General features: G+C 38.8%; 1 protein-coding gene across 1 annotated transcript in view; it reads left to right on the top strand.

Moving 5' to 3' along the window:
* The first annotated feature begins 9,637 nt into the window (after window positions 1-9,637).
* Window positions 9,638-20,032, top strand: part of LOC121862636 (glycine-rich cell wall structural protein 1.0-like) — a 13,627-nt gene continuing 3,232 nt past the window's right edge. The window contains exons 1-3 of the mRNA XM_042360955.1: window positions 9,638-9,644; window positions 10,574-10,780; window positions 11,254-11,367. Of these exons, the coding sequence (XP_042216889.1) occupies window positions 9,638-9,644; window positions 10,574-10,780; window positions 11,254-11,367 (328 nt within the window). The remainder of the gene's footprint in view (window positions 9,645-10,573; window positions 10,781-11,253; window positions 11,368-20,032) is intronic.

The raw sequence follows: 20,032 nt of genomic DNA, 5'->3' as shown, positions 1-20,032 counted from the left end.
TCAATTGTACTTCGTTTCAATTTACGTATTGCTGTTTTGGTTACACCTAGAACCTGGAAATTAAAGTTAATTAAGAGACTGCGTAACAATATATATATATATATATATATATATATATATATATATATATATATATATATATATATATATATATATATATATAATATATATATATATATATATATATATATATATATATATATATATATATATATATATATATATATATATATATATATATATATATATATATATATATATATATATATATATATATATATGCAAGTAAATCACTGTAGGTGCGCGTGATCTAGGTATATGCTGATAACCACAAGGAAAGAAGAAAACACGAAGTTCCCAAGCGGAAACTGTAGCGGGCCTATTGGCCCATACTGAGCAGTCCCGTTTACACCCAACCCCGATTGCTCATATGAGCATCCAACCTATGTTTGAAGCAATTCAGCTTATTCCAGTTAATGATGATAGTTGGTAAATTGTTCCATTCATCCACTACTCTGTTTCCAAACCAGTGTTTCCCTATTTCACGCCTAAATCTAAATTTGTCTAATTTAAAACCATTGTTACGAGTTCGCTCCTGGTTGGATAGTTTGACAATTTTGTAATGTCCCTTTGCTTAGCCCTAGCCTTCCACTTATACACCTCTATCAGGTCGCCCCTCGCTCTACGTCTCTCAAGGGAGTGCAAATTAAGATGCTTTAACCTGTCTCTATACTCAAGGTTCCTAATGCCCGGGATTAGTCTTGTCATTCTCCTCTGAATTCTTTCCAAGGATTCTTTATCCATTCTGTAATACGGTGACCAGAATTGAACTGCCTAATCCAGGTGTGGTCTCACAAGAGCAAGATACAGTTTTAGGATTACCTCGCTAGTCTTGTAACTAACACTCCTTTGTATGAACCCAAGTACTTTATTAGCCTTGTTACGAGCAAAAACACATTGTTTACTTGGCTTAAGGTTCCTGCTTATCATTACTCCTAAATCTCTCTCGCAGTCGGATTTCTCTATGGCATCGTTGTTCATCTGGTATCTGGTTTCCTTGTTCACATCTCCTATACTGAGTACTTTACATTTGTCCATGTTCAATTTCATCTGCCATTTTTCAGACCATTCGAAATTTTTTTTAGATCTTCCTTTAGTTTTGCGGAGTCCTCGTCAGATTTAATAACACGTCCTATTTTAGTGTCATCAGCAAATTTACTTATGTTGCTGTCAAATGATATCTATGTCGTTTATGCATATAATAAATAATAATGGTCCAAGTACTTTGAGCCTTTTGGGAACTCCACTTCAGGATTGCTCCAATGGGAATTTAGTGTCACATCGCTCACTCGCTGTTTCCTGTCCTGTAACCACGCCCTAATCCATTTAAGGATGTCACCTTTGATGCCATGAGCTTCTACCTTTCTAATTAGTCTTTCGTGGCGGACTCTGTCGAAGGCTTTGCTGAAGTCGAGATATACCACATCATAATTGTGCCCCTCGTCCACCGATTCGAAAACTGATGAAAAGAATGTTAATAGATTAGTTAGGCAAGAACATCCGCTTGTGAAGCCATGCTGGGAATCATATATATATATATATATATATATATATATATATATATATATATATATATATATATATATATATATATATATATATATATATATATATATATATATATATATATATATATATATATATATATATATATATATATATATATATATATATATATATATATATATATATATATATATATATATATATATATAGGAGGGTGAGATCAAGTCCACAATGGTCAGGTATTAGGTAATGACCCTTCTAATCTTCAAAAAGCACCCCAACAGTCGGTAGTCAGGTCATAGGGTAAGATGACCCAACCTTCTCACCTGGTTATAAATCTTCTTAATTACGAAATTATCCAGTTTGTACAAACTGGATATATATATATATATATATATATATATATATATATATATATATATATATATATATATATATATATATATATATATATATATATATATATATATATATATATGCAAGTAAATCACTGTAGTTGCGCGTGATCCAGGTATATGCTGATAACCACAAGGAAAGAAGAAAACACGAAGTTCCCAAGCAACTTGTGTGACGTTCATTGAGATGTGGTCTAACAGATCTATTTCTTCATAAATTTCTCTTGACAAGTGTGATGATGCAACAGCATACATCGGTGAGGAGCATTCATACGATATCATGTCAAGGTTGGTTCTGTGTATGACAGTCACTCAACCTCTTAGACTGGTATCTGTCAAGTAGTGAAATATACTTCAGCGAGGTCAAGTTGTGAGAGAAATTTCACAATCTGAAGCTATAAAATGGTAAAATACGTTTACAACTTAAATGATCTGTTATGCCCAAGAGATTTTTGTCTTGCTATAACTAATAAAGTTATTAGTACTATCTATACTTTGATACAGTGTCTACTTATTCCCCGTTCACAGTCCTCTGGTAGCTATTAATACTCTTGTGCAGAATGATTTTAATAGTTTCCATTAAATTTATCCGATATGTGGTTCTTGAGGATCACTGGCCACACCAGGGTGGGTCAGGGGGTGATAGAAGAGTTGTCGAAACCCGAGTCCCATCCTGGTTCTATCTGGTTACCTCAGGTTTGTTGTTTTGTATTATTGCGAATTTAGTAGTGTGTGTGATTATTCTGCCAGTGTCTATATTGGTTGCAGGTTATGATGTCTTTTAACTTCGCAAGATTTCCCTTTATTTATGGCGGGAATTATTAATGCATTATTACAGCTAATCCTTTTTCATAATTGAGTGTAAATGATTATCATATATTGAGTAGTTTGGAATATATTTTGGAACAGAGAGACACAAATTTTTGCTCGTACATTCATAAAGAAAACTTAACTCTTAAGATATAGGTTTAAATAGTTTTATATCTTAGAATACTTCGGCATTTGGATAATATAAAGTAGTCATGATAATTATATGTCTAATATTCTTAATAAAGTTAACTAATCTCCAGTTTAACTTTCAAGTGAATTGGTTTTCCTTTAGTGCTAAGGGCCAAATGCAAGAACTGCCGTCGTGGACACGATGCTGTGGTATCCCGGCCGTCGTAATACAATGGTAGAAAAGTTTAGTGATTATTCAATAATGGCCATAGTGGCTTCCGACCGTTGTTTGTTTTTACTACGTCATACTGGTGTAGTCATGTGTACCATATGGCGGAAGAGTAGGAAGTTGGTATGCTTACACTCTCAAACGTTGTCAGTGGCACGAAACTTTTGCTCTTGCTACAAGATTTACGAGCTGGAAAAACTTGAATCCCAAGCTAAGGTGCACCTCATTTATCTATTTTCTTAGATTATAAGCCAATTCTGGGGATGAAGTACGATCACTTACAGTGACTATAGGTAAATAAAGCCTGTAACAACCATAAGCAATCAGCTCAGTTGCTACCTGACCCAGCTCAGTTGCTACCTGACCCAGCTTGGAGAAGGTCGTGCCCGCAAGTGCTCCTTTAGTGACCAAGGAAAATGGCCGCCTTGGATCGTTGTGTCTTGGGGAAAGAGGAGGGGAGTGTGGGGAAAGACGACCTCCTTGCCACTCTGTTAAGGCAGCTGGGGCAGTTGAGGAGTGAGGTTGACACTCTAAAGGGGGAAAATGAAGCCCTCAGGACTGAACTCCTTCAGGTAGGTGTCCTGCCTAGCAGGACACCTGCAAAGGAGGAGCAGGCGTGGAGAGTGGTTGTCTCCAAGGGGACTAGGGTCAGGCTCAGGAAAGCTGACCAGAGTGTGGAGTGACGTAACCTCTACCAGGTGCTGCAGGAAGCTGGCGAGGAAGAGAAGAGGCAGGACGGTATGGATCAAGGAGAGGAAAGGGCAGTTGTACAAACCCTGCCCACAGGTAAGGTCGTGGTAGTTGGTGACAGCCAGGTGAGGTATATGGATAGGGCTTTTTGTGCGAGAGATAGGAAACGTAGGACTAGGGTGTGTTTTCCTGGGGCTGGGATAGGGCATGTAGCCGAGAGGTTAGACAGAGTTTTGTCCGGGGAGGGTACCAATCCAGTAGTGTGTCTTAGTGTGGGAGGAAACGACATAGGTAAGGTTAGGAGTGAGGAACTTTTCAAGAGGTATAGGGAGGGGCTGGGGAAGATTAGAGATAGGGGAGGGATCCCGATAGTATGTGGTGTCTTGCCTAGAAGAGGGGTTGGTCGTGAATGGCTGTCCAGGGCAATTGCTATTAATTGCCGACTGGAAAAACATTGTGCAAACAATGGTTGGGCATTCATTGATGACTGGCAACGATTTTATGGCAACGACTACCTGTACTGTCGCGACGGAGTACACTTGTCTCGTGAGGGGGTAAAGACGTTGTCTGCATCCCTGGAGCGTGAAATTGTCACTCCGAAGGGGGGGTTTCGCCAGTAGAGAGGGGTCGGGGAAAATGGGAGTCAAAAAACAAGCAGGTCCTGGGAAGTAGTGAAACAGAAGTAGATAATGCTGAAAATATAGTTAGTCATAATAACAAACATCAAAGTAATAAATGTAAAACAGATAGAAACGGAAGAAATATATTGAGTGTTTATTATACTAATAGTAAAGCTGTGTAACAAAATGGACCAGCTCAGGGCCATTGTTAGTAAAGAGAACATAGATATAATTGCAATAACGGAAACATGGATAAATTCAAACAGCAAGCATTTTTTAGCAGAATTTCATATTCCAGGATATAACCTATTTAAATTTGACAGAGTAGGAAGGAGAGGTGGCGGTGTAGCAGTGTATATCAGGGTGTCATTAAAAAGCTGCAATAAATCAAACATTAAAACAAATAGCGACAATGAAAGTATTTGGGTAGAGATTGGTGAGGGCAGTGAATCCGTAGTCATTGGTGTTATATATAGACCACCTAATTTGAGTAGGAACGATGGTAAATTGCTATGGGAGGAAATAAAGAAGGCATCTGATAGAAACAATGTATGTATTCTAGGCGATTTCAACTTTTCAGGCATAGATTGGAAAAATCAACTTAGCGATAATGAATCTGAAGATTTTCTAGAAGTAGTACAAGATAGTTTTTATATCAATTCATAAACTCGCCCACTAGAGGAAATAATATCCTCGATTTAGTTCTCAGTAATAATGAAAATCTAGTAAAAGATGTTGGGATTGGAGACGAACTAGGAAACAGTGATCATAAAGCCATATATTTTAACATAATATGGGATGGCAGGAAGAGGGAAAATTCGGCCTTGATCCCGGATTTTAGGAAGGCTAATTACGGTAGCTTAAGGAGAGACCTAAGGGATGACCCTATGGTCAAAAGATTAATCCCCCCCACACCTCCGGAAACTGTCAACTTAGGACAGGATAACCCCGAATTTAATTTAGCAGCTACTTATGAACAATTTATTGCGACAATCAATAATGCCCAAAATAAACACATCCCTAAAAGAAAATTCAGATCGATACGGAACCAACCAAAATGGATGAATAATAGACACTTAGATCTTCTAGGGAAAAAGAAAGGAGTATATAGAAAAGTTAGAAAGGCGAAAATCACTTACTTGGTTACTATCGAGACCTAACAAGACACCAGGTAAACAGAAATTGGGAAAGCAAAGAGAATTATGAAATCAAGGTAGCAAACGAATCGAAAAATAACCCCAAAGCTTTTTATCAACTGTATAAATCAAAAGTTAGAGATACAATAGGTCCCCTTAAAACTACGACAGGAGAAATGACTGATGATGAGTTAGAAATGTGTTGTACGTTAAATAGTCATTTTCGCTCCGTATTCACAAATGAAAACCTAGCACAGTTTCCAGAAGTTCATAAGGTATATAACGACAGTATAGAAAATATGTTGATGAATATCAATATTACTAGTAACGATGTGCTTAAAGTAATTAACAAACTAAAGCCTCATAAATCGCCTGGTCCAGACGAGGTATATGCTAGAATATTAAAAGAATGTAGAGATGAGTTGAGTAATCCATTAGCAGTTTTATTTAATAAGTCATTAGAATCGGGCCTAGTGCCAGAAGCTTGGAAACTTGCAAATGTAGTTCCGATTTTCAAAAAGGGTGATAAATCAATAGCATCAAATTACCGTCCCATTAGTCTCAAGTCAATCATAGGCAAGTTGCTAGAGTCAATTATTGCTACAAAATCAGAAGCCACCTTGAAACATTCAACTTAATTCATTCTTCTCAGCACGGGTTCACCCAGGGACGTTCTTGTCTCACAAATTTGTAGCTTTTTCTCAGAAGTATATGAAGCGGTAGATAATGATAAGTCATATGATATAATTTATTTAGATTTCAGTAAAGCATTCGATAGAGTCCCTCATGAGAGATTGATAAGGAAGGTAGAAGCACATGGAATAGGTGGATCAGTATTAAAATGGATTAGGTCATGGTTAACTGGTAGGAAACAAAGAGTCAGCATAAATGGATTAAAGTCACTGGGGTGCGGTCAAAAGCGGAGTTCCCCAGGGATCTGTATTAGGCCCTCTGCTGTTTGTTATATTCATTAATGATCTTGATTTAGGCATAACTAGTAGGATTAGTAAATTTGCAGATGATACCAAAATGGGAGAGTGATAAATTCAGACAGTGACTTTGAACACCTTCAAAGAGATCTAGATACCTTACATGAGTGGTCAGTAGACTGGCAAATGAATTTTAATACTGATAAATGCAAGGTACTACAGATAGGGAAGACGAATACAAACGTTAAGTATAAACTAGGTAACACGGAAATAGAAAACTCAGTTTGTGAAAAAGATCTAGGTGTATTTGTTAGCAACGACTTGAAACCTAGAAAACAATGTATTAGCGTTCGCAACAAGGCAAACAGGATTCTTGGGTTCATATCTAGGTCTGTGAGTAACAGAACTGCTGACGTTATCTTGAAACTTTACCTAGCATTAGTGAGGCCACACATGGATTATGCGGTTCAGTTCTGGTGTCCTTATTATAGAATGGACATAGATTCTTTGGAGAAGTACAAGAAGAATGACAAAAATGATCCATAATATTAGAAACCTTCCATATGAAGAAAGACTGAAAAGCTTAGGCTTACATTCATTAGAGAGGCGTAGAGTTAGGGGAGATATGATAGAGGTGTACAAGTGGGTAAGTGGGATTAACAAGGGTAAAATGGAAGATGTTCTGAAGCTCAGTAATAACGAAATAACTAGAACAAATGGCTTTAAATTAGATAAATTCCGATTCAGAAAGGATATAGGCAAGCACTGGTTTGGTAATAGAGTTGTGGATATGTGGAATAGGCTACCGAGTGCTATAGTAGGATCGGGGACGCTAGGGAGCTTCAAGACGAAGTTGGATAGGCACATGGAAGTGCTGGGATGGGTGTGAAAGGGATCTGCCCTGTATGGGCCAGTCGGCCTCCTGCAGTATCCCACTTTCTTATGTTCTTATGTTCTTATATGAAATTAGTGGGAGGGGAGGAGCAGCTCAGAAATAAGTATAATGCACTATCTAGGAATGTTAAGAAAAATGTAAGGAAAGCAAAGAGAGACTATGAAATCAAAATAGCAAGAGAATCCAAGGCGAATCCCAAGGGATTTTTCCAGGTATATAGGACAAAGGTCAAGGGCAAAGTTGGGTCTTTTAAGTCAGGGAGGGGAGAAGTGATAAATGACAGTGAAGAAATAAGCAAAGCATTGAACAGCTACTTCTTATCAGTTTCACAGAAGAAATTTGTGATGAAATTCCAGAGGTGAAACTGATATTTAAGGGAAAGGAAGAAGAGAAATTAAAGAATATCACTATCAGAAAAGAGGATGTTCGTAAGAAGATAAATAAACTAAAGAAAAAAAATCCCCAGGGCCGGATGAAATTTTCCCTCGAGTCTTGAAAGAGTGTAGGGAACTGATTCGCTGACCCCTCGTAAATTTATTTACAATATCATTAGACACCGGAGTTGTGCCAGACTTGTGGAAACAGGCAAATGTAGTACCCATATTCAAAGAGGGAGACAGAGCATCAGCGTCAAATTACCGGCCGATCAGTTTGACGTCAGTAGTGGGGAAATTTCTTGAATCAATTATAGCAGATAACATCTGATCGCATCTAGAGAAAAACAAATTAATCTATGACTCGCAACATGGGTTTACAAAGGGAAAATCTTGTCTAACATATCTGCTGACGTTTTTTAGGAAAGTCTTCGAGGTAGTAGATAATGACGAAAATTATGATGTTATTTACTTAGACTTTAGCAAAGCATTTGACAGAGTACCGCATCAGAGGCTTTTGAGAAAAATTAAGGCTCATGGTATCGAGGGGAAAGTTTTAAATTGGATAAAATCATGGCTCACCGATAGAACGCAGAGGGTCAGCGTAGATGGTGTTAAATCTGAGTGGGGCCGTGTAACCAGTGGGGTTCCCCAGGGGTCAGTACTAGGCCCACTTTTGTTCATAATCTACATAAACGATCTAGGTACTGGGATCAGCAGTGACATAAGCAAGTTTGCGGATGACACCAAAATAGGGCGGCAGATTAATTCAGGGCAGGATGCAAATGCATTACAGGAGGATCTAAATAAACTGCAGGGGTGGTCTGAAAAATGGCAAATGAAATTCAACACCAGCAAGTGCAGCGTACTTAATATTGGAAGAACAAATACTGACAATGTATACAGCCTTAACAACATTAACCTAGAGAGGTTGACTTGTGAAAGAGACCTAGGGCTACTTGTAAGCCCGGACCTACGGCCTAGAAAACAGTGCGTTAATGTTCGAAATTAGGCAAACAGAGTATTGGGTTTTATATCTAGAAGTGTAAGTAATAAGAGTGCAGAGGTCTTATTGCAACTATATCGTGCGCTAGTCAGGCCGCACCTCGATTATGCGGTTCAGTTTTGGTGCCCTTATTATAGAATGGATATCAATTCACGAGAGTCGGTGCAGCGAAGATTGAGGAAAATGATTCCGGGACTTAGAAACCTTCCATATCAGGATAGGTTAATGAAACTTAACTTGCATTCCCTAGAAATACGAAGAGTGCGGGGAGATAAGTTAGAAGTATTTAAGTGGGTGAAAGGAATCAATAAAGGGGATATAGATAAAGTTCTTATAATATCCGAGCAGGATAGGACTCGGAGCAACGGATTTAAGTTGGATAAGTTTAGGTTTAGGAGGGAGAGAGGAAGAAACTGGTTCACAAATAGGGTGGTGGACGAGTGGAACAAGCTTAACCACTTTGTAGTAAGTGCTGGAACTCTGGAAAGTTTCAAAAGGAGGCTAGATAGATTCATGGATGATAGAGAGTGGTAGTAACTCTCGACAGGAGCTGCCATGCACAGGCCAACCGGCCTATTGCAGACTCCTTATTTTCTTATGTTCTTATGTACGAGATAACGGGGCCAGCCTAATTCTCTGTACAGTTGTACAGAAGATTTGTAATTATCTTCACTGTACATACACACCAGTGTTGTGTATAATTTTCCCACTTTTATGGAAGAAGTGAAACCAAGGTAGACAACAATTATTGACAGTCTCAGTCATCTTGCTGATAACAACGGGACTCTAAATAACTGCAAGCAAATTAATTTAAGTGGGACGGTCTTCTGGCAAGTCCCACTCCTCACTGGCCTTACAATGACAGGTAAATAGGTGGTGGTAGTGTTACGGGATTCATTTGTAGTCTAAAGAGAGTTACATTGTCTACGACTTACTACAAGTTACGGCTTCTACCTACGTCTACAAGCGTTAACGTCTATGCTTACACCGGGTCTACAAGCTCCAGACAGCTTCTGCCTGATTTATCACGACTGAGTTCCTGAGTAAAAGTTATCGTCATTTAAGTGTCTCAATACAGTGATCAACATCAGTGAAGCCAAGCGTAAAGTTCCAAACTTCCATTACAGCGGGAAAATTCCATTACGTCATCAGTGACATAGTGACTGACGTATGAACACGTCATTAAACAACGTCAAGATTCGTCGTTTACGTCAAGAATCACCTTTCTCATAGAGCCTGATTCATGACATTCGTCGACACCAAGGGAAAAGAATTACGTTTTTCTCCACGACGCATCTATTATGGCATATGCACTGATCACCGGGGGAGCAACACACACGCGGCCTTGAAACAGCTGGAGAGCAGCTACACAACCTCCTCCGCTAGCCATCTCACTGGCCCGCCACTCACCTCCACAGTTCACACAACTGTCAAGGCTTCTATCCAGGTTAAGTTGTTTATACACTAATTGTACTCATTGTTAGTTCACCAGAAAAGTGTTGAGTTCACGACTTACCTAAGCAGTATTTTAGAGGAATCCTATTCTGGCAATTTGGACAATTTACAGACATATGTTATATTTTATATGTAACCAACGCTCTCTCTATGCTCCATGGTTATAATTTAAGACATAGATCATCTAGTGCTCCTATTACCTCAGTGTTCAAAAGGGTTAGGAAAGTGATTAGAAGAGCCAGTTTAAACATGTCTCATCCAAACACCCCTCCACCCAACCAGAGGGTAAACCACACATTCAGTATACCAATCTCGACCTCAAGTACCCATATTTTTCAGGGGAATTACGAGAGATTGAGGCTTGTTTTGCCAACAGAGTAGAATATGCTGGGTTTAAGTGTTCAGGTACGGACCCAACAGACCTTCAGATCATTAACTGTGCCCACAATTTGATTGATCATAAGGACCCTCAGTCGGAGGCATGGTATATTGCAGAATATGGGGAGATGAGTAAGATCTCTGGGCAGATTATAAAAAAGCTTGGAGGTCAGCGTGTTCTAATGAAAGCCAAACAGGTTTTTTTTTCAACGTTACACGATTATTTGAGAATGGAACGGAACTCTGTTGAAAATCCCTCGCTGTTTTGAGTGAGTGTTGATCGCACAAGGCAAAACTTACTTAACTCACTCACGAAGTCTACATAGCTAGACCTACCTTCAGTTAACGGGGGTAACCCTGGTACGAGCGCTGAGTCCATTGTCAATTTTTACAATTTAGTATAATTTTATGCAGTGTTCCTACACAGGTTAGGCGTAAGGTGTCTGAATCTATTACAACTCCTGATATTACATTAATAGAGTTTCAGGAACTTATTAATCATAAGGGAGGGTTTTCTACGGACGTTTTGGTTTGTAGAGTAACAAATAAACCTAAGGACATCAATGAGCCATCCACAGGTACCCACAAACCAAGACCTAAGAAAAATGTACCAGTAGTTTGTAATTTTTGTGGAATCCCAGGTCACATTAAACCAAAATGTCCAAGTATTAATTATCATCACCACAGTGTTTCAGCGGCTCCTGACGGAAGTGCTCCTGCTACGGGTTACAAGCCTATTATACCTTCTACGCAGGGTACGGGTTCATAACCTCAGTCACAACCTAGGAAGAGTCAGTCAGCTCCGGCACCAGGGAACAAGTACCTCTGCATCCACAAAGTCCGGACACATGATACACTTGAGTGCAGAAAGATTCAAAAGCTCCTACAGTCACAGGTGACACCTAACACAGTTGTTCGTCCATAACGAGAAACCTTCAGTTTGCCTCCTCAAGTAACCACTTAAACAACGATACCATCTCAGTTTCCAGTACCTGTGATCCATAACTGTTGTCTTTGTCACAGAGCTTTAACACCTTTCTCCAGGCGCGAGGGAGAACAGGAACCCATTGTGTGGGTCAAGTGGATCAGACTAACATTTTAGTCGTTTTAGACACTGGTGCTGAAGTTAATGTCATTGATTCTCATGTTTTAAATAATTTAGCAATGGATTCCTACTCTTGAACAGACGTTTAACTGCCTCGCATTACAGGTATAGACGGTCCAGGCGTTAACGTTACAGGTGCCATACAGCTTAAGTTTAAATTGGGGAATACATACATAGATTGTTTGACCTATGCTGCGGACGGAATTTCCATTCCTGGGCATTTGTTAATCGGCTTCCCGACGATGAAAGGTCACCGTATAGTAATAGTCCCTCATGAGAATTTAATTACTGTCAACCAAGAAATCATTAGTTTAGCCGAGTATGCATGTCAAACTCACAGTGCCGTACGGAATTACAGATTAATCGACGCTTCGTCTGAAGTTAACGAGGTTTCTGTCCCGACTAGTTTAGACACACAGATTCTCTCACACGGAAACGACCAATCAGATGAAGTTTTCAATTTAGCAGTGGGGGCTGGCACACAAACTAACACCTATTACTTCTCTGGCGTGTGCCCAGGGAATCTAAGACTGCTGGACCCGGAGCTGCGAAGACCTGCCTCTTTTGCTGCATGTTTGAGCAGTCTGCAACTTTGTTGTGATAGGACACTCAATCCTAGTGATTGCACTTACTCAACATAGTGACGGTGCAATTATCATCACAGATTGTACGGAAAATTCCAACTTCTGGAAAACAAATATTTGGGCTCCCCAAATTTTGACTACTACCCGTGCGTCTACGTCCTGGATTGGCCAATCAGTGGTGCCCCACGGTGGCGTGATACATGCACGTTTACTGCGGTGCTCTGATTGGCTAACCGAACGTGGCGTGGTAGGTAGGCTGTTTCTACTCTCTAAGTCCTCTTCTTTCCTTTTTTCATCCCCCTCATGCACTCCGTTCTTTGAACGGGAGGCGGGACTTAGCGATACGGTCGATCCGGCAAGGGAACCTGTGATAGTGCAGGGCACCCCTTGTCCGGGGGTCACCGGTAGGTGGCAACTTTCTTAGACATAACTATAGTCACAGGTAACCTGGGTGCAGAACCCTACGAGCCCGACGCCCGTCCAAGAGGGGGGGGCGGGGTCACTGCTCCCAGGCAGGAGCCCTGTGTTATAGGTAGGATTAGATGTAATCAAGAAGATGACAACAAGCATTAGAATAAAACATAGAGATAAGGGACACTCTATTGGAAAGGGAAAAGTGGCAGAAATCACTTACAACAAATTGCAAGTCCCATTAACAAGAATATTCAGCACCAATGAAGGTTTTAAAGTAATCTGTAAAGATGACTTTGATTCAGATAAAATCCTTTCAAAAGAAGCCAGAGATATATTTTACAATGAAGGCCTTGTTGTTGTCATGCCACCAGAACAAAAGCAAAAAGATCAGTTTTCGTTCGTCAAGTCGACCAAGAGATCGGGAGGAAGACATCTGAAGACCTGAAAGATGAACTGGAACGCCAAAACAGGTGGATGAAGATTGAAGAAGTCATTAAGATAAAAGACTATACTCATGTTTTTAAGATTACTTTTGAAGAAGTGTCAATGGCTGAGAAAGTTTTACAACAGGGCTTTCTAATATTCAACATGTCAGTCACACCACATCAAATAAAGAAGGAGACATTCATCAGTCTGCAAACTTGCTTCTCCTGCTACAAATATGAAGAACACACAACGAGAGACTGTCCGGAAAAAGAAAAAAAGTACTGCTCAGATTGTGCAGGCGACGACCATACCTACACTGAATGTAAGAATACACATGTTGGCTGTCTCAACTGTAAGAGAAACGGGAATGCATACATAGGACATAGGACGTTAGCAATGGCATGCCCAATAAAAAAACACATGATAAAGTACAAGGAACAAGAAACAAGGAAAAAGGAACAAGACAAGAAGGATACGACATACGTCGAAATAGCCAAGAGAGCGGTCCAAGAGGCTCATAGACCAGAATCCACCATATTAAACCTAAGTGAGCCAATACATGATAAGGTAATGATTAGTATGATCCATGCACATTTGCACAATATCATTGCACCCGGATCATACAATGAGGAATTAAGGAAAATGTTTAAATTGAATAGCCTACCAGAGATGATATTTCCAGAGAATCCACAATCCGAAAAACTATTTCAGGCAACATATGCAAGCGAACTGAGAGAAAGACTACAGCTAGACAAACAAAGGTTTGAGCAAGGAGCAACAGCTGATACACAAGGAACACAAGCGACTGATAGAGATCCCAGACAAATGACTAGAAGTGACAAAGAGAAGATAGAAATAACAAAAGGACAGACTATAAGACAAAGGAGTAGGAGGAGAGAAGATAAGATGGAAACTGAACACAATATACAACCTGAATCTGCTGAAGATATTGGATTAAAAGTTATCACTACAACAAAACATGGAATCCCAACATCGAGACCAACAGGAGGGACAATAGTAAAAAACTGTGAAGGAGGGATATACAAGTGGACATATCAAGAAAAATCCCTAAGTGAAGATTATGTCTGGTCACTAATTACTACGGACAAACTAAAGATTACGACCAATGACTTTAAAATAGTAGACCCGTCAGAGTTTAGAAGAGTCAGAAGCGGGAAACAGGACGATAGGTCTCCACTCCAACAGTCACAATCCAAGTATAAGAAATAATGGACAATAGACAAACAGTAAGAACTTTAAGAATAATACAACACAACGTAAGAAACTGGAAGACCGAGAGAATTAACCTAAGTAATATATATCAAGAAATTGACCCTGACATTATACTAATAAACAGTCACGGTGAGACAGAAAACAACAACATAAAACTCTTTAACTATTATGTAAACCAAAGAAATAAATCGGGCGAGAAAAATGACGGAGTAGCTATAGCGGTTAAAAGAAACTTAAAATTTAAACTAATCGATGACTTCCAGGATGAATTTCTAGCAATAAAAATAAATACAACTCAAGGAGACGTAATTATTGCTACTACTTATCTGCCACCGAGACGACCCTACTTACCTATAGAAGACCTATTAAAATTGGCTAACAATAGTCATCCGATGTACATCTTAGGAGACTTTAACGCCAGACATAGGATTTTTGACAATACAAATAATAACGCCGTGGGAAACGCCCTTAATCAATTAATAAACCTAGGGAAAATCAATCATCTAGGTCCTAACTTTCCAACCTGGAGAAATCACAATACACAATCGACACCAGACAAAATTTTTACCAACAACAAAGCCTTTTTCAATTACCATATAATACAGGGACCTCTTACAGGCAGTGACCATCTGCCAATTATACTAACACTGTCAACAAGCCCCATACAGATACCAATAAAAAAGAGACTGAAAATGAGTAAAACAGACTGGGACAGCTTCAAAGACGACTTAGGTAATCACCACTCGATTAACCTACAAGGGAAAACAACAGAAGACATAGACTCAGAAATGGACAGACTGCACTCAGCAATAAAAACATCTATAACCAAACACACTCCTACTTCACACTTTAGAACATTACCCAACAACAGACTACCAGAAGAAGTTAAATTAATCCAGACCTATTACAATGAAATAAACAGGTATATGGAAAGACACGGCAGTAACAGATGGCTATATACGACACAGATAGCACTACAGATAAAATTAAGAGACGCATGTAAGGAAGCAAACAATAAAAAATGGAATGATATTATAATGGCGGCTGACATGACTAAAGACACAAAAACATTTTGGACTTCCATAAACAAGATGATGGGGCACAACAAGCAAAAAACACCATACATTAAAGACCAAAATGGAACAAAATTGCACGAGGAAAATGAACAAGAGTCAGCATTCAAAAGGGAATGGGTAAAAGTTTTTAAAATATCAGATGAGGAAAATGAAGATTTTGATAGTGAACACGAAGAAAGGATAGAAGAAGAAATGGGAAGACAAATACATAGAATCACCCCAAGGCAATATATAGACTATAACTTATTACCTAATAATCAAATAATAACCATGGGAGAAATGATGCACTGTCTGAGGAAATTTAAGGAAAAAGCCCCTGGGCTCACAGGTATTACACGAAATATGATCATGAATCTACCTGAAAACATTTTAAATACACTATTAAACATTTATAACGCATGCTTAATAACTGGTTACTTTCCAGACAAACTAAAATATGCTAAAATGATATTTATTCCTAAGGAGGGTAAGGACAATAAGGAAATATTAAACTACAGGCCAATATCTTTATTAGAAATTACCGGGAAACTATTGGAAAAAATATTAAATTCAAGACTTATAGCCTTTTTAACACAACATGGGAAAACTAACAACAGACAACATGGATTTATGCCCAATAGAAATACCCTAACTGCAATAGCTACAATAACGGAAATAATTGCAATAGAAAAAAGCAAGGGTAACCAGATCAATATAATTTTAAGGGATGTTTCTAAGGCTTTTGATAAAGTTTGGCATTTAGGCTTGAAATATAAAATATTAAAACTGGGACTTAACGAATACTTGCTAAGAATATTGTGTAACTATTTAGATGATAGGAGAGCACAAATTCAAATTGGAAACTTTATGGGAACTATGTTTAATCTTGAGAGTGGAGTACCTCAAGGAGGATGCCTTTCTCCAACACTATATACAATTTATACTTCAGACACACCTCAACCTACCCCCTTTAGCGAATATGTAATGTTTGCTGATGATATTACTCAAATAGTATCATACCCAGGAAAATCAACTCAATTTATGGCACTCTACACGGTAAGAGCGATAAAAAACATAAATGATTTTGAGAAAAAATGGAAAATCAGGACAAATAAGAACAAATTCAAGATAATACCAATAGCCAAGATTAAAACAAGTCCAGTAATAGTCGACCAGGAACTATACCCATACGACACTGAAGGCAGGATGCTTGGATTAAAACTAACAAAAAGAGGATATATAACATACTTAAAAGATAAAGAACGACAGGCAAGAATAAGATTATCAAAAATAAAACGCTTTAAGAACCTTAGCATTAATAACAAAAGAAAGATTTATATTGCCCTTGTCAAATCAATTATGGACTACCCACCCATCCCATTGAACACCCTTAGTAAAACGTGCATTAAAAGGTTACAAACAGTACAAAATATAGCCCTCAGATTTATATATAACATAAAATATACAGACCACATCAATAATGAACAGCTACACAAGAGAGCAAACCTCTTAGCAATCAATGTAGATATACACAACAAAGCTGTAAATATTTGGAAAAAAGTGACTGAACTTAACACAGAAACATATCAAAACTGGATAAATAATATAGACAACGAAGAATTCCAAGAACACAGTTGGTTTAAATCAGCCAGGAAGAAAGTAATTGAACCATCTCCTGCCCCAATATACATATAAAACATTAATAGAGAGAATAAAAGATGAGAGTGACCTACCAGCTCCACAAGAACCTGGCAGGCCTCTCCATACAGTGTACCTTTAGACTAACATAACTAATATTTAACATTTAACATTTAACATTTAACATTGAACTAACATCTTAGTAAAAAAAAAAAAAAAAAAAAAAAAAAAACAAAAAAAAAAAAAAAAAAAAAAAAAAAAAATAAATAATAATAATAATATTAATAATAATAATGTGATTACCCTCCCAGCTATATCAGCCAGGAAGAAGTAATTGAACCACCTCCTGCCTCAATATACACATTTCTACATAAAACATTACTAGAGGAATAAAGATGAGAGTGACCAACCAGCTCCACTAAGAACCTGGCAGGCCTCTCCATACAGTGTGTACCCTTAGACTAACACAACTAACACTTAACTAACACAAAAAAAAAAAAAATGTGACTACCCTCCCAGTTACACAAGGACCTGGGCGGGCTCACTAACTCCAACAATAATAAAAATAATAATAATAAGCAGCATTATATAAATAAACCAATATTAATACAAAGGTCTGACGACCCAAGGGAGCAGAACAAAGACAAAATACCAATAAGAAAGATGAAGCGATCTGGTTGAGCCCAGATTCTTTCTACTCCTACTGTATTTCAGTTTCACCACTTTTCCTTCAACCCCTAATAATCTTCTTTCACCTCCTAACTAAAGACTTCGTATCGTATCGTAGGGAATCTAACACATGATGTACATCTGTATCCTGATCAGTTAACTGCAGCTTCCCTCAAGTTAGATACTAACTGGTTAGAACAATGGGGTCTCGATCATACTAATCCTAGATTTAAGATTCACTGTCTCGCCGAGCCGTCCACAGTGCAGGCGAGAGGGATTAACATAGACTGTTCGTTCCACCAGAGTCATTATGGAATGGTGAAACTCTACCTGGCCAGTAGATTCATTTTCCATCAACGTCTTAGGCGTGGTACAAAGGTTGTTGCATTCTCTGTTCTTAACCCTTAAGTCCTGGGTTATGGTGCTCGTGGCAGTACCCCCCTCCCAGGGGTAAATCGAAAAAAATCAAGTTTTCCAAAAATAATTTTTAACCTTTCAAAATGATAATAAAATAAAAATAAGTAAGAAAAACTATATATTGACCTTCTAGAAACTTCCCTGGCTGCCCGGAGGGAGGGGGGAGGGGGGTAGTGGGAGATAAGGAGACGGTGTTGGTTTGACAGCTGACACTCTTGGTCCCTCCGCACTTAGCAGCAATTTTTGCTCGCCTTTGTGTCCGAGGTGGCCAATAATGTATATATTTACTGATTTTAGTACTTAGTTGCAACAAATAATTAATTTAGAATATTTTATTTGCATTATTTTTCTTAAAAGTGCTTGGCAACACTCACAGTCGGTCGCCAGTCTGCCTGGCTGTGATTGTGTTTAGTAGAGCAAGTAATGCATAAATTAATAATAATTCCACAAATAAATACATTTATAACACAATCATAGCCTTGTTTTACAGTAATACTACCCTACAATAAAATTACACTACTTTTAGCAATATTACTTTGATACAACATGATAAAATATACAAACAATGAAAATGAAACAAACAAAAGTAGGTAATTATGTTCAGGAAGCTTCCCTGTGGCTAAGCGTGTGGTGTGACAGGCAATAGTCACACTGGAACCTGCTAACCTGTGCTGGGCATTTAAACAGTGGCGGGAATAGGTGGACGCTCTGGAACGTCACCCAGGACACGTCGTTTAATTGACGCTAGCTACAGTCCTCTTACAGGATTCACCAAGGCCTTACCTATACTGTTAGACTTGCTCAACAAATACAGGTTAGCCATAGCACTTAAGGGAGAACCTCTGGGACTGACCCACCTTGTTCAACACCACATTAACGTGCAACCCGGCACTAATCCCATCTACATACCTGCATACCGCCTCGCTCATTCACAGAGAGCAACGGGCCTCCAACAACCATGTCACCATCAACCATACCAAGACCATGGTTATGCACATCAACCTCTCCTCCGACATTGTCCCACCTCCTTCCATTACTTTAGGTCCGAACACACTCCAGGTTGTAGATTCCACGAAGCTCCTCGGCGTCACCATAGACAACAAACTAAATTGGAAACCACGCGTCAGTGAAGTTGTCAAATCCTCCAGTTTCCGTCTCCACCTCCTCCGCCGACTCAAGTCCCTCGGAGTTCCTGCACCCGAGCTCCTCAGTGTTTACTCAACATTCATAATTCCCAAGCTCACCTATGCCTCCCCTACCTGGTCTTCCTCCCTAAATGCCACACAACGTAAACACCTAGAAAAAGTGCAAAAGAGGGCATGCAAGATTATTCTCTCCCCTTCCTACTCCACATATCAAGAAGCGCTCAACACACTGACCCTTTCGACTCTCATTGACCATCACCACGACCTCATCTGCAAATTTGGTAAGAAGCTTCTACACCATCCTCGACACCGGCTCCTACTACCACCTGAGATCCCTAGCCCGAGAATTGCTGTTCGTCACCACAACCGCATCCAGCCCATACGTGCACGAACTGATCGCTATAAGAACAGCCCAGTCCCAACCATTGTAAAAATTATCAATAACTTGTAATAAACCAGTGTATTCACTCCCAGTAAATACTACTTCTTGCACTGTCACTATGTGGAAATGCACTGTAGTTTGAGCTTTTCCCCATCTAGTTATTATATATCTTATTTGTATCACTTATGTTACTTGTATATTATTTGTAATTAGAAACCCATTCCCCAAATATGTAACTGTATATTTTCAGCCTTCTGGCTGCCAAGCTCTTTCAATAAACCCTTAATTATTATTATTATTATTATTATTATTATTATTATTATTAGACAAGTGTGCAGAGGACATATTGCTC

This window comes from Homarus americanus, unplaced genomic scaffold (genome assembly GCF_018991925.1).
Source record: "Homarus americanus isolate GMGI-L3 unplaced genomic scaffold, GMGI_Hamer_2.0 scaffold31037, whole genome shotgun sequence".
NCBI classification, from domain to species: Eukaryota; Metazoa; Arthropoda; class Malacostraca; order Decapoda; family Nephropidae; genus Homarus; species Homarus americanus.
The sequence above is the reverse complement of the archived record's forward strand: the minus strand, read 5'-3'. Positions and strand labels throughout refer to the sequence as shown.